The 25,476-nt window shown below is 43.7% G+C and overlaps 1 protein-coding gene across 2 annotated transcripts in view; it reads left to right on the forward strand.

Moving 5' to 3' along the window:
• PRMT8 (protein arginine methyltransferase 8) overlaps positions 1 to 25,476 on the forward strand; it is a 91,876-nt gene that overhangs the window by 14,425 nt on the left and 51,975 nt on the right. For both annotated transcript variants that reach the window (XM_088025871.1, XM_088025870.1), the window contains exon 2: positions 23,963 to 24,148. In XM_088025871.1, coding sequence (XP_087881997.1) covers positions 23,963 to 24,148 — 186 coding nt within the window. The remainder of the gene's footprint in view (positions 1 to 23,962; positions 24,149 to 25,476) is intronic.

Consider the following 25,476-nt stretch of genomic DNA (forward strand, 5'->3'; position numbering starts at 1 on the left):
ATTCTCATTGCATGTGACCAATCTATGATATTAGACACTGTTGGTTATTGTGTTTTTCTTGATAGCCTCTCCTCTTTGGTGTCCAAAGCCCAACTTTCTCCTGCCTCTCCCACATCTCTGACTTCTCTCTCAATCTCTCACGCAAATTCTTCTTCCTTTCACCTCTTAGTGATGCTGTCCCCAGCTTACTGTCCCTGGATAATCTCATCCTCTTCCACATCTTGTGACATCCAGACCCTGGCTGGATTTCTCTTCCTCAATTTCTGCAGGCACTTCAATTTCAGCATGACCCAAACTGAGCTCCTTGTGTTTCCTCTGAACTTGCTCATCTGTGCCTCCCCTTGTATGCCTGCCTTCATGGAGGGCTTTGCCATTCTCTCCTTCATTCTAGTCAGAAACAGGGAATCATACTAGGGGCTTCTCTCATTCTCACCTCCCCGACCCCAATCCCAGATAATATATAACAAAATCCTTTTAACTCTACTTTTAATTCTACTTTGTTGACATCTCCTTTTCCTTATCCCTACTGCCTCAGATCAAACCCTCATTAGCTCTTGTCTGAGCCACTGTAACTGGCTTCCTTCTTCCCAGCTTCTGCTCTTGCTCCTTGCCAGTCCATTGGCTACACCAAAGCACAATACCTGGGCTATGGAAGGACTCAGTGGATGTTTGTTGAATGAATGAATGAATGAATGAGTGAGTGAATGAGTTATGGGTAGAGATTGCCTACTCAGAGGAGCAATGCAAGGTGATTGTTCTGCGGCTGGTTGCCTTTGTGAGTTAACATCAGGGATCACCATTCTCTATCTCATTTGGCATTGGTGGTGATGGTTGGGTATTAAATAATTTTAGGATGAGGTCTAAGGGATTTGGGAGACCTGGTGATAGCCCAGGCTCTGCAACTTGCTTGCTGTGGGACAGGTATTTTCCGAGGCTGTCCTTGACCCTGAGAGTACTGCAAAATAAAGAATCAGGGAGTTTGAGGTTCTCATTTGCTCTGCATTTACCGTGTAGCATTATCCTTTGGGAGGGAGAAGAACAAAGATTATGATAGAGTGAACCTGGAGAAGTGGTTGAATCCATAAGGAAGTATTTTGGTAGTTCCTTACATGAAACATTGTTCAACACCCCCAGCATCACCCAATTCTCTCAGAAAGTTCTAATGTGAGCTTCCGTGCCCTCTTTCTTCCTCTTTCCCTTGTGACAGAATGGGCTTTATCCCGGGGATTCTGGAAGCCTTTCGGCAGAGCTCAGACTCGTAAACAAAATCTAGTTTGTGCCTATTTAACAGATAATTCCCATTAAATTTCCCTTGTATTTTGGCTTGAGTAGGGATTTTACATTAAGGTTGAGTAGCTGGCTGGGTGATCCCAGTAAGTTCCTTGGTTATTTGGGCTGAGTTAACAACATCTTACCTGAAGCCAGGGGACAGGATTTCATGACTCATTGAGGTCCCTTTCAGGTTTCTATTGTTAATTTGACTTTTCCAACTGCAGGTTTTAGTGAATATAATTGTGTTCTATACTTGTACATACTATCTTCTCTTTCCATGGTAAATTTCCTGTGATATCTTCTATACTTGGTTGTGCCTGGATCTTTTTGGAGAGCTGGCTACTTGCCTCTTCCAGGTCACTTCCCCACCAGTGTCAGGAAAGTGTATCACCTCAGTCCCTCTCAAGGGTTCTGGAGATGAGAACCAGGATATGAGTAAAGAAAGCACCAAAAGTTACCAGCCTTAGGAAAAATATTTAGTAGCAACTATTTTAATTCAGTCCATCGCTTCAGCAGATCCATCCCCTTACAGTATATTGTTTTGCAGTAGTTCATTCTGTCCAATTTCAGATAATGAATAATCACTATTATATCGGGTATTGTTCTAGTGGTTTCCTCCAAGGAGCGCAGGGTGACTTACCACATCTTGGAATTCTTTTCCAGGCCCCACATCTGAGGGATAAGGAGGAGCCAGGTGGAAGAAGAGGACAGAAGTAAGAGTGACTCTTTCAGATAGGGAGGCTCTGGGGAGAGGTGCTTTGTCAAGGTCAGAGAGTTAGCTTCAGGGCCAGAGTCAGGCTCTAGCCGCTGATGGTCCTACGTGTCAGGTTACTGTGTTTATTTTCCAATCTCTGCTAAATTCATCTTGTATTTTCTGCTTACTACAAGGTGGTCTCTTATCGCCTACAGAAAGCCAAAGAGTTCACTTTTATCCATGCTTGGTGCCTAGTTAGCTCAGTGTCAGAGCCCCGGCTAGGTCTGGAACCAGGATCCTCTGGCTCACCTTGCCAGGAATGCCAGTGACCAGATTGATTCTGGGGTGTGGCTTGCATTTTAGGCTGCAGGATGTGGACTGAATCCATTAGCTCTTTCACTGGAGATCACCCATATGAGTTGGATTAGGAGTCAACCTGCCTCAAGTTGGGGTTATAGACCAAAGATGTCTGGAGGCCCTTTTCTAAGTGTGCTGGTGTCTTACATTTGTTCCTCCAGTTTGCTCTCCATCCTTCTTCACTCTGATTTATGCCCTGGAAGACGATTATAATGGACTGTATCAATAGGCTCCCTTTCCCAGCTCCCCCAGGCCTCTGGCTGTTAGAGTTCCACCAGAGGGAAGCATCAGCGGATCAGAGAAGAGGGGGGAGTGAAGTCAAAGTAGTTATTCTTCCAGCTCCTTCCCTATGGGGTCACTATCTACTTTTTCCCAGAACTGAAGCTCTCATGTAGCCCTCTCCATATAGCCATCACCATCTCTGGGTTCCAGCAACTTCTCTCCTCTTGCCTCCTTACAGCTAGAGGTCATCGTGGAGCTCCTGTGTTACCAATCGTGGGGTACTGTCACTGTAGCTTCCGCTGAGCTACTCTTACAAACAGAAATGCTTGGTGGCATTCATTGAGTACTTATTATGCTCTAAGCCCTTTCAAAGCTCTTTACATGGACTATTGAATTTAATTCTTAAACAGTCTTCTGAGTAGATACTAATAATGTCCCCAATTTCAAAGGAAGGAACCGAGACACAGAAAAGTTTAGTAAATTTCCCAGGGTCACATAGCTAGTATGTGGTGGACCCTGGTTCCAAACATAAATAGTCATATACCGGAGCCCAAATTCCCACTGGTTACCAATGTGGTCCCTGGACCAACCAAATCAGCATCATCAGGGAACTTGTTAGAAGTCAAATTCTCAACCCTACCTCAGACTTACCGATTCAGAGACTCTAGGGGTGGGTCCTGCAATCTATTCTTCAGGTGATTCTGATGCGCACTCATGTTTGAGAACTACTGCTCCACACTGAACCTTCCACATGGGGTACATGTATCTAAACACTCACCACTTTCTTTGAGAGAAATTCACTCTTTCTTTCTGTACTCACTGAGACTCACATGGCTGAACTAGCATGGCTAACTTCCATTCTCCAACCTATCCTAGGCTGCCTTAAATATCATTGCCCATGGTATAGGCAGTTTCTGTCTTCTGTATTTTGGTTATTCTGATCAGCCAGAAGCTCAGGTTCCCCTCAAGGTTGGTTTCTCAGGGCTGTGTACCTATTTGCTCTGGCTTTGTCTTTCGCTGATCTTCTCCTTTTTCCAAGCCTCAGCTCTCTAATTGTGAACACAACAGTGATAAATAATGGGAAGACATGAACCAAACCTGCTCATAGTTAGTTTCAGAGAGGCCAGCATTTAAAAATCAAGACATTTCTGATCAGAAGATAATGTCATGGGATACTGGCCACCTCTTAGAGAAGGTGCCCATCCTCTCTCTGCCATAGTCCCCTGCTTACCCGTGGTGGGTGTCATCACCTATATTCACACACTCCACTGGTTCATGTCACCAGCTTGGTCCCCTTAGACATGCCTTTTTGATCCTTGGGCTCCACTGTATTGAATCTAGTCCCTTCTTTTCCTATAGATGGGAATCCAAGGCCAGAGAGGGTAAAGGCTGACTCAAGGATGCACAGTGAGTTAATGGCAAGCTGGGACGAGAAATAAGAGCTGTTGGACCCAACTATGACCCTAAGTGGGATGACTTTGAATGGAAAATATTTTGGGCAGGGGCTGTCATTGCTGGCCCTACAGGTCAGGATCTTGACCTTGGAGCAACACTGCCTCTCCTAAGTCTGTGTTAAAATTTGGGAGGCAGCTTCTTCTAGGCTTGATTCCACGTTCTTTCAATTTCTAACACAACGACCTTGAAATAAGAGTTATATATTCTTTCTTCAAAAGATTGGTGTAAAGGTCAAGTGAAAAAAGTTAAAGTGCACTTAACATAGCACCTGGTTAACATGGTAGCTGTTGTTTTGTTTGTGGTGGTGAGTGTTGATCAGGATTGCTACATGCTCACCCGTTTTGAGTGAATTCAGAAAATCAGACCTGGTTTGTGTGTTACAGTTAAGCCCAAAGGGATCTGAGGCCACATATGGGCCCCGTTCATCTGGGAAGATAGCTAGGGGAAACTGGACTCAGAAATCCTGCCTACTGCCAACTCAGACAGCATGGAAGCCCTGACTCCTGTCATTTGCTAACATCAAGGACCTGGGGGGAAGCCACTTAAACTCTGAGCCTTAGTCTTCTCTACTGGGATGTGTGTCCACCCATCCATCCATTTATCCATTTAATTAGTTGCTCCTTCAACAAGTATTTACTGAGAATGAACTATGTGCCAGCCCCATGTCATGCAGTATGATAAACCCTGGAGATGCAACCAAGTAAGAAACAGTCCTTGCTTTTGAGGAGTTTATGCTTTAGTAGGGGAGTCAGACAAGATACCAGCCATTACAAGGGTATTGTGGAGACTGAAGGAGGGGTGCCAAGGGAGCATCTATAGAAGGGTGCTGTTGGGATGCCTGGGTGGCTCAGTCGTTAAGCGTCTGCCTTCGGCTCAGGTCATGATCCCAGGGTCCTGGGATCGAGCCCCGCATGGGGGTCCCTCCTCAGCGGAGAGCCTGCTTCTCCCTCTGCCTCCTGTTCCCCCTGCTTGTGCTCTCTCTTTCTGTCTCTCTGTCTCTCTGGCAAATAAATGAATAAAATCTTCAAAAGAAAAAAAAAGGAAGAGTGCCATTCGGGGGAAAAGGACAAGACTTGTAATTTAAAATTACATTAAAATACTTCACCATTTGCTAAGAACTGCAACGCAGGAAAAAGAGAGGCAAAGTCATGCCCCTGAAGACTGTATGCTTCAATTCCCTCTGTTCTTTAACATTTCTTAGCACAGCAAAACCATAGGTTTTCTTTTATACAGAGATGAAGGCTAAGCCTTCCCCTCACTTGTCTTACGGTTGCACAGGAGAGGAATTTCATGACATTCACTGAGGGAAGGGACTATGGCACTCATGGAGGGGGAAATCCCATGATTCTTTCTTTTTTTTTAAATTTTATTTATTTATGTGAGAGAGTGACAGAGAGACCATGAGTGGGGGGAGGGACAGAGGGAGAGGGAGAAGCAGACTCCCCGCTGAGTGGGGAGCTCACCAGGGGGCTTGATCCCAAGACCCTGAGATCATGACCTGAGCTGAAATCAGATGCTTAACTGACTGAGCCACCCAGATGCCCCAATCTCATGACTCTTAATAAGAGATCTTGGGACCCTCTGATTAGTAACCTTAAAAAGTTGTCTTTAAAAGGAATCTTATAAAGCATTGAGGACCTATCATTCTGTGGAGATTTATCTTTCTCTGACAGGCAGATTGCATGTTCTGTGACCAATTTCTTTAGGTCTTTAGGACTTGCTATAGGGAATGATATCTGAGTCTCTTACTGGAGTTGTCCAGGTGTGGGTTGGGCAGGAATGTGTCAGTAGACAGGGAGGAGTCAGTGATTCTAGGCAGAGGAATAACAGGTACCAAGGCCAGGGCACAAACCCATCAGGGGACACAGAGAAGGGCAGTAGGACTGGAGCAGCATTTGAGGAGGAACCTGAGGAGTATACAGGGCTCAGATCATGGCAGAGGGTAGAGAACTGTAACTCTTGGTAACAAATTTGGACTTTAACTGTAAGGACTCTGGTAGCACCAGCTTCTGCTTAAGCCTCATGAACAAAGTGTTTGCTAACAGCTAACCCAGTTTTCCTGGGCTCTGGAGTGCTTGGCCTCCTTTGAGATAAAGCAGGGCAGAACAGGACATTTGTGTGGGGGGAACATCTGAGAGCCAGCCTAGAGTGGGGCCGGAGTCAAGCATGGACAGGTGGCAAAATGTGCCCTGGGGGCTCTCTGGGTTGGAGCTGCCTGGTGTGGGATGAGAGTGGGCCTCCAGGACTGACTTTCAACTGCTCCATCATGGCTATTCAGCCCTTTTCTTTGCATAGCTCCCCCAGACACTTTGTCAAGGAAATCATTCATTCATTTATTTGCTCATTCATTCATACCTTCAACGAATATTTATTGAACACTCACTCAGTGTCAGGCACCGTTCTATAAACTGGGATTACAGAGCACCTGATGGTGCCTGCATTTATAGAGCTTTCATTGTATGGGGAAGATAGACATAAACAAATATCCAAACTCTTATTAAGCACCAGTAAAAGTTCTGAAGAGGAATAAAGCGAGTAAGGGAATAGAATGTGATGGAGGTGGGGTATTTGCAGAAAGAGTAACCTGGAGAGGCCACTCTGCAAAAGTGAGATTTGAATAAAGACTTAAATGAGGTGAAGGAGGGAATCATTCAAATATATGGACAAAGCAGCTGGTGCAAAGTTCCTAGGTGGGGGCAAGTTTTGGGTGTACAAGCAGTAGAATGAAGTCCAGGCTGACAGAGATAAAAGAGCAGGAGGGGGGTGGAAAGGTTTCAGATCCTTATAGGTATGAAGGGGATGGAAAATTTGGGGATAAAGTTTAGAACCCAGAAAACTGAGGGGACATCAGTTGGACTCTGGGCCTTCCTACTTCTCCTACAGCACGTGGCCTTCCTTTGATTCTAGATACTACATTTCCCAGGCTCCAGAGACCAAATGGTCTCTCCATTTTGTTCTCTTCCTCTTTCCTATCATTATTCCTTTTTCCTGTTTCAACTTTATTAGTAATGAAGGTGATGTTTTGTTGTGCTCTCTCTCAATTCTTTTCTTGTTCTTTTTTTTTTTTTTTACTAAAGTATAGTTGGCATACAACATAATAATTCAGCAAGTCATATATCATACTGTGCTCACAAGCGTAGTTAGCATATGTCATCATGCAATGCTATTACAATACCTTTGATTACATTCCTTTTGCTGTACCTTTTGTCCCCATAACTTATTCATTCCATATCTGGAAGCCTCTACTTGCCACTCTCCTTCACCCATTTTGTCCATTCTCCCACTCTCCTCCCCTCTGGCAGCCACCAATTAGTTCTCTGTGTTTATGAGTTTGTTTCTGCTTTTGTTTGTTTGTTTGTTCATTTGTTTGCCTGTTTGTTTTTATTCCACATATAAGTGAAATCGCATAGTATTTGTCTTTCTCTATCTGACTTATTTTATGTAGCATGATGCCCTCTGGTCCATTCACTTTGTCTCCAATGGCAAGATCTCATTCCTTTTTATGGATGAGCAATATTCCATTGTGTATACACACACACACACACACACACACATATACACACACACACATATATAATGAATATACATATTCATTAATCTAGGGATGGACACTTGGGTTGTTTCCATATCTTGGCTATTATAAATAATGCTGCAATAAATATAGGGGTACATACATCTTTTCAATAAATTAGTGTTTTTGTTTTTTTTTGGGGGGGTAAATACCCAGTAGTGGAATTGCTGGATCATTTCGTATTTCTATTTTTAATTTTTTGAGAAGCTTCCATGCTGTTTTCCACTATACTTGTTACATTCCCATCAGCAGTGCATGAGGGTTCCCTTTTCTCCACATCCTCATCCACACTTGTTATTTCTTATCTTTTTGATACTAACCATTCTGACAGGTGTAAGGTGGTACCTCGTTATGGTTTTGATTTGCATTTCCCTAATGACTACTGATGTTGAACATCTTTTCATGTGTCTATTGGCCATCTGGATGTTTTCTTTAGAGAAATGTCTATTCAAGTCCTCTGCCCACTTTTAAATTGGACTAATTGTTTTTTTGTTTTGCTTTGGTGTTGAGTTGCACAAGTTCTTTATATATTTTGGATATTAACTCCTTATTGTCTATATCATTTGTAAATATATTCTCCTATTCATTGCCCTTTCATTTTGTTGATGGTTTCCTTTACTATACAAAGGCTTTTTATTTTGGGGTGATCCCAATAATTTAATTTTGCTTTTGTTTCCTTTGCCTGAAAAAACATATCTAGTACAATGTTGCTAAGGTTGATATCAAAGATACTATTTATGTTTTCTTCTAGGACTTTTATAATTTCAGGTCTCACATCTGTGTCTTTGATCCATTTTGAGCTTATTTTTGTGTATGATGCAAGAAAGTGGTCCAGTTTCATTCTTTTGCCTGTAGCTGACCAGCTTTCCCAGCACCATTCCTTGAAGGGACTGTCTTTTCCTTGTATATTCTTACTTCCTCTGTTGTAGATTAATTGACCTTATAAGCATAGGTTTATTTCTGGGCCCTCCGTTCTGTTCCATTGATCTTTGTGTCTATTTTTTGTGCCAATACCATATAGTTTTGATTACAGTAGCTTTGTCTTTCCTATCATTATTAAAATGTACTTTCTTCTTCCTTTCAGGAATGAAGAGACATGATGAGAGAGTTTACACTAAGGTGTTAATTTAGACAAGTAAATGCTTTATGTGTCATATTAAACCCAATAGCACATAACATAAAACTTACTATCTTAATATTTTTAAGTGTACAGCTCAGTAGTTTTAAGCACATTCACCCATTACTGTGCAAACATCACTACCATTCATCTCTGGAACTCTTTCCTTTTGCAAAACTGACTCTATACCCATTACACAATAACTCACCATGTCCCCCCCCCCCCACCCCTGGCAACCACCATTCTACTTTCTGTCTCTATGATTTTGACTACTCTAAGTTTCACCCTATATAGGTGGAATGATACAGTATTTGTCTTTTTGTGACTGGCTTCTTTCATTTAGCATAAAGTCCTCAAGTTCATCCACGTTATAGTAATTGTCAGCATTTCCTTTCTTTTTAAGACTGAATATTCAATTTTATGTATAGATCACATTTTGCTTATCCATTCATTCATTGATGGACACTTGGGTTGCTTCTACATTTTAGCTTTATGAATAATGGATGTACAAATATTTGTTCAAGACTCCACTTTCAATTCTTTTGACTATGTATCTAGAAGTAGAGTTGCTGGATCATATGGTAATTCTATTTTTAATTTTTTTGAGGAAATGCCATACTCTTTTCCATAGTGGCTACATCATTTTACATTCCCACTAACAGTGCACAAGGGCTCCAATTTCTCCACATTCTTGCCAGCACTTGTTATTTTCTTTTTCTTTCCTTCTTTTTAAAAAAATATTAACCATCCTACGGAATGTGAGGTAGTATCTCATTGTACTTTAAATTGCCATTTCATTAATAATTGGTTCTATTTGGTTTTGCTTCATATATTTTGCATATCTTTTATTAGATGAATATGCATTTGAAATTATGTTCTCTTCATGAATTGATCTTAATCATTATGAAAATATCCTCTTTTCCTGATATTATTGGCTCATATCTATTTTGTCTTATATTAATGTAGCTACTTTAGTTTTCCTTTCATTAGAATTAATGTAGTATGCCATATTTCATCCTTTTACTTTTTTATGCTAAAAGTAAGTTTCAGATAGGGTGGAATATGTCTGTGTTTAAATCTAATATGACAACCTTTGCTTTTTAATTGAGATTTTTAGACTATTTATATTTACTGTAATTATTGATGCTATTGGGTTCAAATCTACCATCTTGCTATTTGTTTCTATATCATTTATCTGTACTTTGTTACTTTCACCCCTTTTTTCAACTTTTTTTGGGATAATACAAGAGTATATTTTATGATTTCATTTTATACCCTTTCCTTGTTTACTGTCTATAACATTTTGTGCTTTTATAAAATGGCTTCTTTAAACTATGTAGTATATATATTTAATTTATCACAGTCTATCTTCAAGTAAAATTACAGCACTTCACATATATTATAAGAATCTTGTAAGAGTATACTTCCATTTTTCCCCTCCTGGCCTTTATGCTACTGCTACCATACATTTTATTTCTATATATGTTATAAATACCATAAGACATTGTTTTTTTTATTTAAACAGTGATATTTTAAAGACATTTAAATAATAAGAATAAAAGGTTTTTTATATTTACCCATTTTCAGAGCACTTCATTCTTGACATAGATCCAAATTTCTCTCAGATGTCATTTTCCTTCTGCCCAAAGAATGTCCTTTAACATTTCTTAGAGTGTGGGCCTGAGGATGATGAAATCTTTCAGCTTTTGTAAGACTCAAAAAGTTTTTATGTTGCCTTGATTTATTTATTTTTTTAAGACTTTATTTATTTGAGAGAGAGAGAGAGAGAGAGCATGAGCTGGGGGAGGGAGAGGGAGAAGCAGACTCCCTGGATGAACAGGGAGCCTGATGTGGGGCTCCATCCCAGGACCCTGGGACCATGACCTGAGCTGAAGGCAGACCCTTAACTGACTGAGCCACCCAGGCGCCCCATATGTTGTCTTTATTTTTAAAGATATTTCACTGGGTATAGAATTATAAGTTGAGAGTTTTTCTTTTTTCTTTCCAGCACTTTAAAGACGTTGCTGTCCTGTCTTCTGGGCTGTGTTGTTACTTATAAGTTGGCTGTCATTATTTTCTTTTTTCTGTATATACCATCTCTTTTCCTCCTTCTGGCCGTTTTTAAGATTTTCTATTTATCAGTGGTTTTAAGCAGTTTGATTATGATGTAACTTTTTAAAAAATTTATTTTTAAATATTTTATTTATCTATGAGAGAGAGAGAGAGAGCACGAGAGAAAGCATGAGTGGGTGAGTGGGGGGAGGGAAAAACGGACTCCCCACTGAGCACGGAGCCCGATGCAGGGCTCAATCCCAGCACCCCAGCATCATGAGCTGAAGACAGATGCTTAACTGACTGAGCCACTCAGGTGCCCTGATTATGATGTAAGTTGGTGTAATTTTTTCTGCCTCATATTTCTTTTCCTCAGGGTTTGGTGAGTTTCTTGGATCTGCAAATTTATCATTTTTATTATTTGGAATTTTTCAGCCATCATTCCAATATTTCTTTAACTATTTTTCTGTTTCCTCTTTCTTCGGGTGCTACAATCACATGTGCCCCAGGACACCTGAAGTTGTCCCACAGCTCAATGATGCTCTGTTTAACTTTTTTTATTATTCAGATGTAATTAATGTGCAGTGTTATATTAATTTCAGGTGTGCCATGTAGTGGTTCACCAATTTCATGCATTTCCCAGTGCTCATCAGGATAAGTGTACTCTTTGTTCCCCTCACCTATTTCACCAATCCTCCAACATCCACTTCCCCTTTGGTTACTATCAGTTTGTTCTCTATAGTTAAGAGTCTGTTTTTGTTGTTGTTCTCTTTTTTCCCTTTGTTTGTTCATTTGTTTTGTTTCTTAAATTCAACATATGAGTGAAATCATATGGTATTTGTCTTTCTCTGACTGTCTTATTCCACTTACCATTATACTCTCTAGGTCCATACATATTGCTGAAAATGGTAAGATTTCATTCTGTTTAACTATTTTTCAGTCTTTTTTTCCTCTTTGTGTTTTATTTTAGATAGTTTTTATTGCCTTCTGTCAGATTAACTAATACTTTCTTCTGTAATGTTTAATCTGCTATTAACCTAATCCAGTATATTCTTCATCACATATAATTTTTATGTCCTGAAGTTCAGTTTGGGTCATTTTTCTATCTTTCATGTCTTTACTTATTAGGTTTAATTTTTCATCTAGTTTCTTGAACATATGAAATAGTTCCAGTAACAACTTTAATGACCTTGTCTACCAATTCTGTCATCTGTCTTCTTTCTGGGTTGATTTCATGAGATTGGCTTTTTTCTTCATTATAGTTAGTATTTTCTCAATTCTTTGGTAAGTCTGATAATTTTTGACTGAATGGCAAACACTGTGAAATCCAGACCTTTGGATATTGTTGGGTACTGGATATTTTTTGATATATTGTATTTCTAGGCTTTGTTCTGGCATGCAGTTAAGTTACTTGAACAGTTTAACCCTTTCAGGTCTTGCTTTTAAGCTTTGTTTGGTGGTATTAAAACAGTCTTTAGGGTTAATTTCCACCACTAAGGGAAAAGTAATCTTTTCTGCATATTCATGAATTATGAAGTTTTCTACTCTGGCTTAAGGGGGCAAGAAGTATTCCTGTCCCTCTGTGAGAACAAAAAATTGTCCCTCTGTCTTCTCAGTAGTTCTTTTCCTGGCATCAGGTAATTTCTTCACATGCATGGTTTGATCCACCTCAGCAGAAGGCTTGAGGGGGATTCTCTCCAGGTCTCCAAAGCCCCACCTTCCCCTCTACCCCATAGTCTTCTACCCTCCAGTATTTTGCCTTGCGAACTCTCACTGCCCTGCTATCTCCAGAGTCCCACCTCCATCTCTTCAACTAAGACAGATTTCTAGCTGGGTTTCCACTCCCTACACTGTAGCCTGGATACTCACACTAGGCAACAAGCTGGGCCATTGTAGGATTCACCTTTTTTGTTTGCCATCTCAAGGTACAGTTTTTCATTGTCTGATGTTCAATGTCTTGAAAATTATTATTTCTTATGTTTTGCCTGGCTTTTTAACGGATCATGGGCATTGCCTGGGAGTGCTTTTAAAAATCCAGATTCCTGGAATCTGTCATTGACCAATTTGAGGCCACCTTCGGAGTAGTGACCAAATATATACCAGATGGCTGACATTGTTCTCTTTCTAACTGGAATGCCAGTATTTCCTGTGCAAACTTGCATCAGGATCTCTCATTAAAGGAGCCAGTCACTTCTGCTCAGGATCTGGGTGGAAATAACATTTATTTGGAGTAAATGGGTTTGCTGGAACTAGACAGAAAGTGTCTGGAGGAATCCATAGAAACCAGATGAGAATCTAGTAGGTGTGGCTATGGTCTTGACAAACAACTTGTGATTTTCTTTCCGATGTATGACTCTGTAGCTCACTTTTCTTCAGCCATCAACTTAATGGCCAGGTGATGGGGCCTGAGGCTCTGTGAGGCTCCAAGAAGTGTTAAGTATTATTAAGATTCTGATAATTATTTTTCTTAGTTTTGTCTTTCTTCTTGTTGTCTCTCTACCCTTTCAAGGGGAATGAAAGTTCTCTGATTACATGGTGGGGAAAAAGTCTCCTTCACTCCACTTATAATATATTTATGAAGGGCAACATCGACCCGATGAAGTGTAAGGATACTGTAACCGACACATCTTTATTGAGCCCCAGCTCTATGCCAAGTATTAAAGGAGAAACAATAACACATAGGATCTGGTTCCTGGTCTGAAGGAATTTACTTCTTGGTTGTAGAAGCAACACCTACAATTGTGAGACCATTTTTCAACAAAATAACACAGAATGTAACCAGTAGCTTTAGACCAGCAGACGTCATATGAACTCAGAATAGGAGTAGAAGGGACCAGGTGTCAGGAGCTGGAAAAAATGACTGACTTTTCATGATGGTTATGTTCCTGAAGATAGCAATTGCATAATACTCAGAAAGCTCCAAGGAAGGGGGGCAAAATAGAGCCTAGAGAGTGGACAATATGGAGGGGGAGGACCAGAGTCAGGCAGGCAGAAGAAGAGAATGCTAAGAGTAGCCAAAGCTACTGTGTCTCTTGCCAGAGAAGAGCCCAGAGGACATCCAAAAATAGTGTAAGGGCATAGATTCAGATTGCCACAGATGGAAGTCTCATACTCCTTTACCACACGTTAGAATTTCGTGCAAATATTTACATACTCAGCATCTTTCAGTCATCACAGTAGGCTCATGAAAGAAGCAGGACACATAATTGTTGTCATTTGACAGAAAAAGAAACAGGGTAGGAAAGGTTAAATTGCTTTTGCATAGTGACCTGAATAGGACAAGAAAGAACCAAGACCAAAACCCATAGATGTTCTATCTATACAACTTCAGCTTGATACCCTCTGCCTCCATGGATGACCCAGCCTGGGGTGGGGAGTCCTGAACCCAGCTCAGATCCTACAGGGATGATTTGACCCAAATATGAAACTAAAACTTAGTCCAACTCTGGGTGAGGTGTGGGTGTGAGGACATTGGCTGTGTCTTTCTGCACACATGTGCCCATACAGGAAAGTGGAGAAGGAAGCCAAGTGCTTGGTGACCACTTTCAAGTCAAAGGAGAGAAAAAGACTCTTGTTGCCTTGGGGAGGGGAAAGGGAGGAAATGGGGGGGGAGTCTGCTTTTTAAGCCCATTAAGGGGGAAGAGCCAGGAGCCAAGCATCCAATTAATCTGACATCTCTTGCAGCCAAAATATCTGAGGATATAAGAAGAGAATTTAATATGTGGAGGCTTGGGAGAGAAGTGACTAATAGCTGGAAAACAGCCCCAGTTTATTTAAAAAATAGGTCAGGCCCAACAAATCCAATAGATTCCTTCCCAGCAGTTACTGATCCAGGAGACAGAGGGAGTGCCGTGTGGGTGCAATGCCATTTTGATTTAAAGCAGGCACTGCTGTTGTACCACAAAGAGACAGCCAAGGGCTGACGGGAAGCACCCAGACACAGTGCACAGCTGCCAAGGACTGCCCTTTGAGTTGAGGCACATCATGACCCTGGCAATTACAGCAAGTTAGGGACTTGCCCAAGGTCCCCCCTAGCCTAAAGGTGGCACAGCTACACTCAATCCAAGCTCTTTCACTGTGGGAGCTAAGGTGCTTTCTGTGAATTGTGGCTGCCTCTGGTCCAGGTGTCCTTGGCCCAGCCCTGACATTTGGGTATCACAGTAGCACCAAGGCTATTCCAGGCTGGCCCTGGGGACTGCATTAGGGGTCAGAGAGTGATGGAGAAGGCAGGTAGCTGTCCTCAGCTCTGTGAGGACCAGGATTTCATAGGCATCACTTGGGGGAGCTTGTTAAATGTGCATCTTGTTGGGTTTCACCCCACAGGCTCTGACTCCATTGGTCTGGGTTGGGGCCTGAGACCCAACCCAAGGTGGCTGATGCAGATTTTAAGAGAGAAACACTGTCCTAAATCAGAGCCCCACAGATAGTTTCCTCAGAACATTAATTTCTAGAGATGTTTATAGATCTCTCAGAAGAAAAGGATGTCGCAGCCATAAATTTGGTAGCAAAAGACACCCTAACTCCCTCTTGGAGATTCACAATTTGTTTTAGCAAATTAAAGGTTTCAATGTATTGCAATTAAGAAATCTCTTCGCATTTTTCAGTATAACATATATCAAATCATTATGTTGTACCTTAAACTTATACATTATATGTCAATTATACTTCAGTAAAGCTGGGGAAAAAAATGAAAAAAATCTCTTTAGCTTACTTGTCCAAACTTACTTGACCATGGAACCCCTTTTCTAGGAATATCGATTCTGTAGAATACACTGTGGAATAATGTAACGCTAGACCAGTGGGGCTCAAACTCTGTGATACATCAGAGTCACATGGAGGCTTGTTAGAACAGATTGCTAAACCCTACTACAGAGATTATGATTCAGTGGTTTCTGGTAAAGGCTGAGAATTTGCATTTCTTACAGGCTCCAAGGAGATGCTGATGCTGGTGGTCTAGGGACTAGACATTGAGAACCACTGTCTTAGATCCCTTGGTAAGCCCTGGCTCAGGCAAGTGTTCTGCCAGGCCTCCTGGCAACATTCCCCAGGGCAAAGCGTTCACCAGTAGGAAAGTGGGGGCTAAGAATAGTGGGTGGCAGGATCCGAGGGAAGAGGATTCCAGGGAGGACAGCCTTGGAGGGAACTTGAGTCTAAAGTAATAAAGCATGTGAAGACGGGTTCTGCCAAGATACCAGTCGTAGTCAGGGACACTGTAAAACAGGATGATCCCAGTGGGTGACAGCAGCTGACACTCTGTGACATGCATCAGTGCTTGGCCCTGCCCCAGGGAGGTCTAGAGAGAGTCTATGACTTTAAAGAGCCAACTCTACTGAGGGACATGAGAATGACTGTTGACAAATATACAGGCCAAGGTGCCCTGGAGGCCATGCACAGGAAGACATCACAGTCTTGTGGGACCAGCAGCATCTAGATGCTTCCCCCCATCCTCCAGATTCACAGGTTTCTGACTCCCAGGGTGAGAAACCATGAGCTGGGGCTATTTACTCTAGTATAGCACTTTTTTGTGGGGAGGTTGACATTTGACATTACTTTGCTGGGACTCATCTTCAGCCCAGGTGATAGGAAACATGGCTGCAGAAGAGTAGATGTGAGGGTGGAAACAGGGTTGTCTTTGGCCAAAGGCAGACATGAAAGCTATACATTTTTGTTGTGATCTTGGACAATAGGAGAGGTCCACATGCCCAGCAGAGCCCTGTTGCCTGACATTCTACCATTAGAATTTTCTCCTTTCAGTTAAAGCTCTGGTCCCTATCTAAAGGCAGACAGATGGTGCTAGGAGAGCTCACCCTAGGTGATTACCAATGACATGGACCACAAGATCACAGTCTCGTGAGTAAAAATCAGGATGAAGAAATAGTGTGATGAGTGTCTGAGGGTGACCCTGGGACAGAGGCCAGATGTGAGCACGGGCTAGAAGAAGGTGGGAGAGAGAGAGAGACAAAGTCGTCTGGGAAGAAAGACGTGGTGAGACCTGGCGAGGGGGTCACCCCTCCCCCCACACTTCCCTCTGCCCACCTTGCAGTGACCCACCCTTTGCTGTCCCCTTTCTGTTACCTCCATGGGACCTCAGGCCAGGCAGGCTGCTGCTGAGGACAGACGACTCAGGTTGGAAAAAGCTCTCTTGACATTTGGAAAACAGAGCAGGATTTGGCTCCTCCAGTGGAGCCTCTTGTTCTCAGGAAAATCATTTTTACAGCTTGGGCTGGTGCCAGTAAGAGCCATTTATAGCCCAATGGGCTTGGGTTAGCTTCAGCTGCCTGGTGCAGAAAGTGCTGGCTTCTCTCTGCCCCCTGCTGCCTAGCTTTCCCCATCATATCTCCCTCACCTCCACTCTCCTTCCTCAAGACCTCTTTTCCCTCTCCCCCACCACTCCTTCTCTATTTTCTTAGAGGCTCCAGTTCTGGATTTGCCTGTGTGACCCTAGACACATTCCTTTTCTTATGTGGGCTTCAGTTCCTCCTTCTATAAACTGGAGCTTTCTGTTTGTTCCCCTTTGAACTCAGTTACCTTGGAGAGGTACCTACCTCTGCCTACCTGCACTGAGGCATTTTCTTCTTTTTAGTCATTGCCTGTTGACCCCTTTTTCTGCAGGACTGGACTTCTTGTCTTGGTCAGCTTTGCCACCTATTTCTGAGCACAGGGCTCCTAGCAGTAGCTCAGTTAAGCTTGGTGTGACTGAACTGAGCTAACCACAGCATCAATGTCAAGAGCATGACTTTGGTGTCCAACAGATAGCAGTTTAGGTCCTGGCTCCATTACTTGTGAGCTCTGCCTAAATTTTTTGAGCATCAGTTTCTTTGTCTGTAAATTTCAGTGCCTCATTGAGTTATTAGGAGGATTTTATGAGATGGTGTTTGTCAAGTGCTTAGCAGAGTGCCTAGCATTAGGGATCAATCAACGTCAGGGATCAATCAGCAGCAGCAGCATCACCTATCATCTACCCTTATTTTCAGATGGAAGTGAGTTAGATAAAAAAAGTGCTCCCCCTGAACCCTCATCCTTGCCTCTCCACCCCTTCAAGGGCCAGCTCAAACACTCAGCTCAGGAAGCCATCCTCCTTTTGGTCTCCAGCTTTGGTGCTTCCTCCAGCTTTGGTGTTTCCACAACCCTTTTAGCTTATCTCAGCATTTAGTGGGACTTGGGCCCATTCACCCCAGCAGAATGGGGTGGACTAGGAAGATCATAGATGATTTACTGGGGAGAAAAATTGCTGAAGATGCCTTGGGAAAGGCCAGGCCTAGAGGCAGTTTACAGTATCTAAAGACTCCCAATCAGCAGTTGGCACTAAGAGTAGAAGACAAAGTCAGAAATCCTGACAGTGACAGGTGAGTCTCAAAAGACCAGGAAATCAGGCAACATGCTATTCTGCAAATAGTGGTGCCCTGAGCCTGAGGCCCTTGGGAGGAGGTGGGAGAGCAAGGCAGGGCTTCTGTATGCATTGCAGCACCAAGCATCCCACTGCATTAAGGATGGAACTTGAGAGTAATGTGAGCACAAGTCTCATGCTGCAGTGCTAGAGGGGTTAAAACATCTAGTGGGAAGGAACTTGGGCACAGGGAGAAAATCAGAGCTGTGACAGCCACAGCTATGAGAAGACTGAGGAGCTGAGGTTGGGAGTCAGTCTGGCCTCCATCTCCCACTGTGATTCCCAACCCTTGTCTGCGCTCTCAGCCAATGTAGACAAGATGAGTTGAAATTTGAAGGCTGCCTTCACCCAGAGCCTCTGGTCGACCTATGGAGGAGTCAGGGCTTCTGACTTCCCAGATGAACCCACCATTGTCCTCCAAGACCCATCCCCTACATTGCTCGAGTCTTTCCAGGGCCATGGAGGGTAGGCAGATGTGGCAAAGGCTGGGTTTTCAGATACCGTCCAAAGGACCTTCCACTGTGGCTTAACCAACTTTGATAGCTTCCACAGAAACATCTGGATTCCTATACTGGTTCCTATATGCCTGTATGGGGACCTAGAAGGTTTGTATATACCTCTGTTCTTCCACAGAACCTGCACAGTGCTTTGCCACAGCTGATATTCAGTAGGTATGTATGGAATGAAAAGCAACACTCCAGGTAGCTGAATGCCTGGGGATCATGGGTCACTGCTGTTTCCCATCCCACTCCCAGCCTCCAGGGACAGGACACAACTATCAGCTAATGGACAGAGCGCAAGTCCCCTCTGCAAGAGGCTGAGCCAGGCTGACAGCCTTTGGGACCAGGGACTGGGCCACAGATACCTATTTGTCCTCATGGTTTGATCTGTGGTTATCGAAGTGAATGCCCCCCCCAAATCCATTCACCCACTTGCCTCATGAATGCAATGCATGGTGCATAGTAGACGCTTTCCAAGTTGGCAATGGAGGAAAGAATCTCAGGAACCCTGTGGAAAAGGGAACCTCAGAATCAGAGCTAAGGGGTGCAAGAGGCCCTTGTACGTATGCTGCCCAGACCAGCTAGGAATTTTTCTCCTCTTAATACCTTTAAATAGAGTCAAGATTGGGGTCAGCTTCATGCATGGAGAATTCATCAGCTCTAGAAGTGACTGCACAGCTTCCTAGCATGGCGTCCTTCTGGATAAGTGAGGCTAGCGACAGGTTGTCTTTGCTTTCCTGCTGTTGAGTGGCCATTGGATTGCAGCGCTTGTCTCGCACATCCTCAGAGGAGGGGCAGTTGCAGAACTGGAGGGATGAGGACACATCCTCCGAAGCCTATCCCCCCACATCCCCTGGTGCCTCCAAGGTCCTCAGAGAAGGAGGCTTCTGGCTTCTCTCCCTGGCACAGCCTCATTCCCCTCTACCTCCTTCCCTGGCGGTCTCTCCCAAGTGAGCTCCTTAGCCCCTCTCTGAGCAGATGGTTTCCCGCCGGAGGGCCAGCCTCGGCTTCTTTTCAGAGGTCTGGGATCGCATTTCTTTTTTTTTTTTTTTTGCCAATATTATTATGCTTTGCTCTTTTCAAAAGTAGTACATGTGAATGGCATACATTGTAGAAAGTATCAACAAGCACAGGAAAGGAAAGAATTAACTGTTTATCATCCAACACCAATATCATCCAACACAAATAAGTCATAATTGTCGCCAATTCTGGTGACTTCCTTGAGTCTCCCCTCTTAACACAGGCATGAAGAAGTTTTAATTTTAAAAATATGATCACACTATTCTTCTCCCACTTGTTCTCCTCAACCCACAGTTTATCGTGATCATATTTCTTTTATTAAACACTCTGCCACAACATTACAAACGGATGTATAACATTCTGTTGTGTGGATGTACTGTAGTTTATGTAATCAGTTTTGTTTCGTGGAACCTCTAGGTTGACTCCTATTTTTGTGTTATCTGCCATGATTCTTTCCTCAAGATGAATTCCAAAAGAAGTAATTACTGGGTTTAAGGATTTGTGCTTTCAAAGACTTTGAATGCATTTTTATCAAACTGCCTTCCAGAAAAATCCTCTCTAGAACTATATAAAAGTACCTCTTTCTCTACAGCCTTTACAAGTGCAGTGTTATCATAGTTGTGGGAGGAGTCAAGCTTATTTAATAATTAAAAATTATAACTTTTTTTTAATTTGAAGCTACCTGGTTTCTAGAGAGGCTAAATATTTTTGCCTCATGTTCATTTGCCATTTGTGTTTATTTTCATGTGAATTAACCGTAAGATCCTTTGTTCAATGCTAAATGAAGGATGCTTGCTTTCCTCTTATTGGTTTATAAGAGCTCTCTACATATTAAGGATATTCACTTTCATCCATCTATGTTAGAAAGGTACTTCTCATTTTATCAGTTGCTTTTCAATTCTGTTTATGATGTTTATTGACTGGGACTGTACTATTCTGCTTGATATGACTCAATGACATTTTAGAAGTCCAATGTGCTATCCATTGCGCCACAGAGCCGGCTGACTCAATGACATTTTAAACTTCACAAATCCAAGCGGAAATTCATTATTCCCCCCTTTTGCCTCACCTGCTCTTCCTGCTGACTTGCTTTTTTCTGTTAATGTCACCACCGTTTTTCTGGTCACCCAGGCTTGAATTGTTGGGGTCATCTTGGGTTCCAACATTCTCTTTCCCCCTATATCCTGTCAGTGCCAGCCCACAGGCCATCTCTGTGTAGATTCAATCTCTGTCATTTCCCTGGCAGGCGGGCCCTCTAACACAATGGTAGTTCTGGTTCTCATTATTTCTTGACTGGACTTTGAAAATGGCCTCATAAGTTCATACCTTGCTTCCCCAACCCTAGTCCCTTGACTTGTCATTTCTCCTCCTTGCCCCTCCTGCTCACCGCCACCACATTCATCTTCCTAAAGTAGAGCTTAAGCATGGAACTCTCTGGTAACAAACCACCAACAACTCCCCATTGTCTTGTATTTAATTACAACCTCTTAGCCTGGCCTTAACTTCCTTTCAGTGGAATCTCCCACTATCTCAGCCAAGTTGCTCCTCAAATAAGCTCACAGCTTTCTGCCCCTTTACCTTTTGCTCCAGCCATTCCCTCCTCCTAGAGTTCTCTCCCACCATTTCCACCTACCAAAATCCATTCAGAAAGATCCCCACCTACCCCACTGCCAGCTATCCCAAGCTTTTCTGATTCTTTGAAGTAAATTCTCTCTTTGAAACTCCCAGAACAATTTGCTCAAGGTTCTCTTGTAAAAAAATTCCTATTCCATCATCTAGTGGAGACTTCTAAGGTTTTATTTTCCTACCAGAAAGCAGAGTCCTTTGAGGGCACTCTTACTATTCGTCTCTGTTCTTCCACAGAACCTGCACAGTGCTTTGCCACAGCTGATATTCAGTAGGTATTTATGGAATGAAAAACAACACTCCAGGTAGCTGAATGCCTGGGGATCATGGGTCACTGCTGTTTCCCATCCCACTCCCAGCCTCCAGGGACAGGACACAACTATCAGCTAATGGACAGAGCGCAAGTCCCCTCTGCAAGAGGCTGAGCCAGGCTGACAGCCTTTGGGACCATGGACTGGGCCACAGTCACCTCCTTGTCCTCATGGTTTGACCTGTGGTTATCGAGGTGAATGCTTCCCCAAATCCACTCATCACTTTGCCTCATGAATGCAATGAATGGTGCATGGTAGACATTTTGTAAGTTGGCAGCTGAGAAAAGGATCTCAGGAACATCGTAGGAGAGACAACCTTGGAATCAGAGTTGAACGGCAGCTAAGGGGTGCAGGAGGCTCCTGTGACCCTGACCATGCACGCTGCCTGGACCAGGAGGACTTTTTCTCTCTTTAACATTTTTAAATAGAGTCAAGATTGGGGTCAGCTTCATGCACGGAGCCTTCTTTAGCTTTAGAGGTGACTCTGCAGCCAGCATGGGAGTATGTAACTGACACAGTCTATTTTTAGCCTCCCAGAGACCATGACCAACATCCCAAGATGAGGGTGGGCACACCTGCTGCATTCTAATGAGGCAGCCCCGATTGCCTCTGCCAGCCAGGCGGGATCTCTCTGACCTCAAATCTGATGTTGCTAAACTGGGAAGTCTGCTTATTTCCCAGAGGCTGTAGCCTAGATACACCAGGAAAATGGGACCATCACACTCCCCTGAGCTCACTCCCCTCCAGCCCAGGACACAGGGCAGTCTGGGGGCTGTACGCACAGCACAATGGAGAGATGGAGTCACTTGGGTTTCTTGATCTTGCTCTGTCCTAGGGCCGCCCTATTTCCCTTGTTGGGAAGGAGATTAATAAGTATGAGCTGATTCAGCTCACAAATGAGAAAATCAAGGCATGAAACAGACATGTTTATGTAATCTGAATAATATCGATAACGGTAATAATAATATTAGAGCTTACTATTACCAGGCACTGTTCTAAACACTTCCCATGTATGAACTCACCCAAACTTTTTGACTGCTCGCTCAGATGGGTTTTACTATGATGTCTATTTTATGGAGCAGGAGACTGAGGCACATGATGACAAATGACTTCCGAAGGTCATTTGTCAGCCACTAAGCAGCAGGGCTGTGTTTCAAAGCCAGGCAGTGTGGCCCCAGGATTTGTGCTTTATACCATACCACCTGCCTCTCAATATCCGTTTTTAACTTTACTAGAGGCAGGATCGGATCCAGGAGTCCCAGAGGATCAACTACCAGATAATCCTGCTTATCTATATTTTAAACTTTTACCCTGCTTTGAGGCCTTTGCTGTGCTGTGCACACCTGGATTCCTCTGCTCCAGGGAGAGAAGTTTCTTCTTCTAGGATGACCTCATGTCTGCAGTCAAGCCAAATGTTTGGGCTCCAAAACTCCCTGAACTTCCTCTCCTTCTCCCTCCTCCCCTTAGCCTGTGAAGGCAGAGGTGCTGGCCAGGGACTGGCAGCAGCAGCAGGGTGTAGTGTGGGGCTGCGTGGCAAGGTTAGGAACCCAGCAAGAGCATGCTTGGTTGTGCGCAGGCAGGAGGCCACCATCCGCGTGGGCATTCGCAGTTCAGAGTAGACTTCTGCTGAAGTTCAGAGTGAAGTTCACAGAAAGCAGGAGGGAAGACAATAGGCGTGAGGCCCCAGAACCTAAGAGACCTGCATTTTGGGGGACAAGTGCGGCCCGCTGGAGGGAAGCCCAGGGACTCGATCTTCCTACGGGTGCAGGTGGGATTCAGTTTAACAAATACCGATTATGTGCTAGGCCCTTTTATAAGCACTTCACAGATAACTACCTGATCCTCAGGGTGACTCTAGGACGTGGGGATCATTTTATTCCCATTTGAGGGATGGGGAAACCAAGGCACTGAGGAGTTAATTTTGCCTGAGGTCGGGCGCATAGCTCCTGAGTGGCAGAGCTGGGGTTCCGGTTTTGGCAGACTGGCTCTGGAATCTGTACTCCAGCCACCAGGCTATGTGACACTATGCATCTCTCCCTTTAGTGAGCATTCACTATTCGCCTATAAAGGAATGTATTTTTGTTTTCTTTAGCATATCTGGAAACTGAGGCCTAGATTGGCTCAGGTCACCCGACTAGTAAGTGATGAGATTGGGTTAATTTGAGGTCTTTTTGGCTCCTCAGTAGCATGGCGCCCCTCTACAAGTCACAGCCCTCAGTGGGCCTGCCAGAAAGCCGGAAGGGTCCATCTGCCCCTTAGGAGTGGCTGCTGTGGCGACTGGAGCAGGGGCTCAGGGAGGGGAAGGAAGGAGAGGCGGCATCTCAGAGGGCAGGGCCTCAGTGCTGCTGTTGACACCAGGCCCCTTCTCTTCCCCTCAGGTGAGCAGTCCCCCCCCGCAGCCCCCTCAGCCCGTCGTCCCACCCAAGCCTGTGCAATGTGTCCATCATGTGTCCACTCAACCCAGCTGCCCAGGACGGGGCAAGATGTCCAAGCTGCTGAATCCGGAGGAGATGACCTCAAGAGATTATTACTTTGACTCCTACGCCCACTTTGGGATCCACGAGGTAAAGCATGCTGAGCTCGGTCCTGCTGTTCATCACTGTTTACGGAGGCAGCGTAATGTATTGTCTACTGTCATAAAGGGGGTTTTCCCAGGGGCCCAAGGCCCCTGGCCTTCCCTCCTGTGAGCCTCTCTGGGAGAGGGTCAGGGCCAGGCCGGCAGCAGGTGAGTATCTAGAAGCATATGTCTGTGTGTTTCTCGGCCAGACAGCAAGGGGGGCTTAAGGTTTCTTTGTTTTATGGTCCAGCCCCTGAGTCTTCGAGACCCTAAGCCCAGCTAATCCAGGTGGACCAGATGTCTTTGCTCTAGGTCCCTGCTCTAGGAGCTCAGATGCTTTGCAGCTCGAGTCCTGAGGCTGAGAACACCTTCCAGAGGCCATGATGTCTGGTCTTCAGGGAGGCCTGAACATGAACCCTTAGATCCTAGACCAATGAGCACCTCCAAGGGAAGAAATAAAGCAAGCTTCCTTGGAAACCTAGCCCAGGTCTGCCAACCTGATTGATTCTCGGGAAATTCTTGTGTCTAAATGCTTGACTTGTACCACAGCAGGGGAAGATTTATGTTCCTTGTGGAACAGAACAGAACTCCCCTACAGCCAGGAAGCCTCCACCCCCCTCACCTCCAGCATTTTCTCCAGCCACCCAGGTTGGGGAGTGCTTATTCATTAACCAGGAGCTTACACAGTGCTGGGCACTGTTCTAAGCACATTATACATATCATTTCACTTAATCCTCCTAAGAACCCTATGAAGAAAATATTTCTATTATCTCCTTACAGTATGAAGAAATATTGAAAAAGGAATAAAGCCTTGCTTGCTTTGCAAATGCATTTTTGAAATAAGTCTCCAAGTTCCCCTTTCAATTAGATGCCTCTGTAAACCCTCCCTGTGACAAAATGGTAACACTGTCACTGCCAGAAGAGTATTTAAAAAATAATAGCCAGCACTTCTTCCCCCCACCCCCACCCCTTTTTTTGAGTGCTTACAGCATGCTGGGTGTTGTCCCAAGATTTTACATGATTGGCTCATTTATTCCTCGGGTCAACCCTATGAAGTTGGGTTTTGTCCCCAATTATAATTATTTGTGTGTTTGTTTTTAGACAAGCCAAATTTGTATTATTTAGTATTTACTCTTTTTGTTTCTGTTTTGGTTTCATATATTCCATTTTTACAGAGGCACATTATCCCCTATGCCACCCACCAACCTACTTATAAAGTAATATAAATTCGTTATAATGAACTTGAGGAATACAGGATTATTCGTCCCCAGTTTATACATGAGGATGTGAGAACTTAAGAATCCAGATCAACTTTCCTTCTTTGCTTCTTTTGCA

This window comes from Eumetopias jubatus, unplaced genomic scaffold (genome assembly GCF_037043125.1).
Source record: "Eumetopias jubatus isolate StellerSeaLion01/CBP00866 unplaced genomic scaffold, mEumJub1_p1.0 scaffold_8, whole genome shotgun sequence".
In the NCBI taxonomy this organism is placed as follows: Eukaryota; Metazoa; Chordata; class Mammalia; order Carnivora; family Otariidae; genus Eumetopias; species Eumetopias jubatus.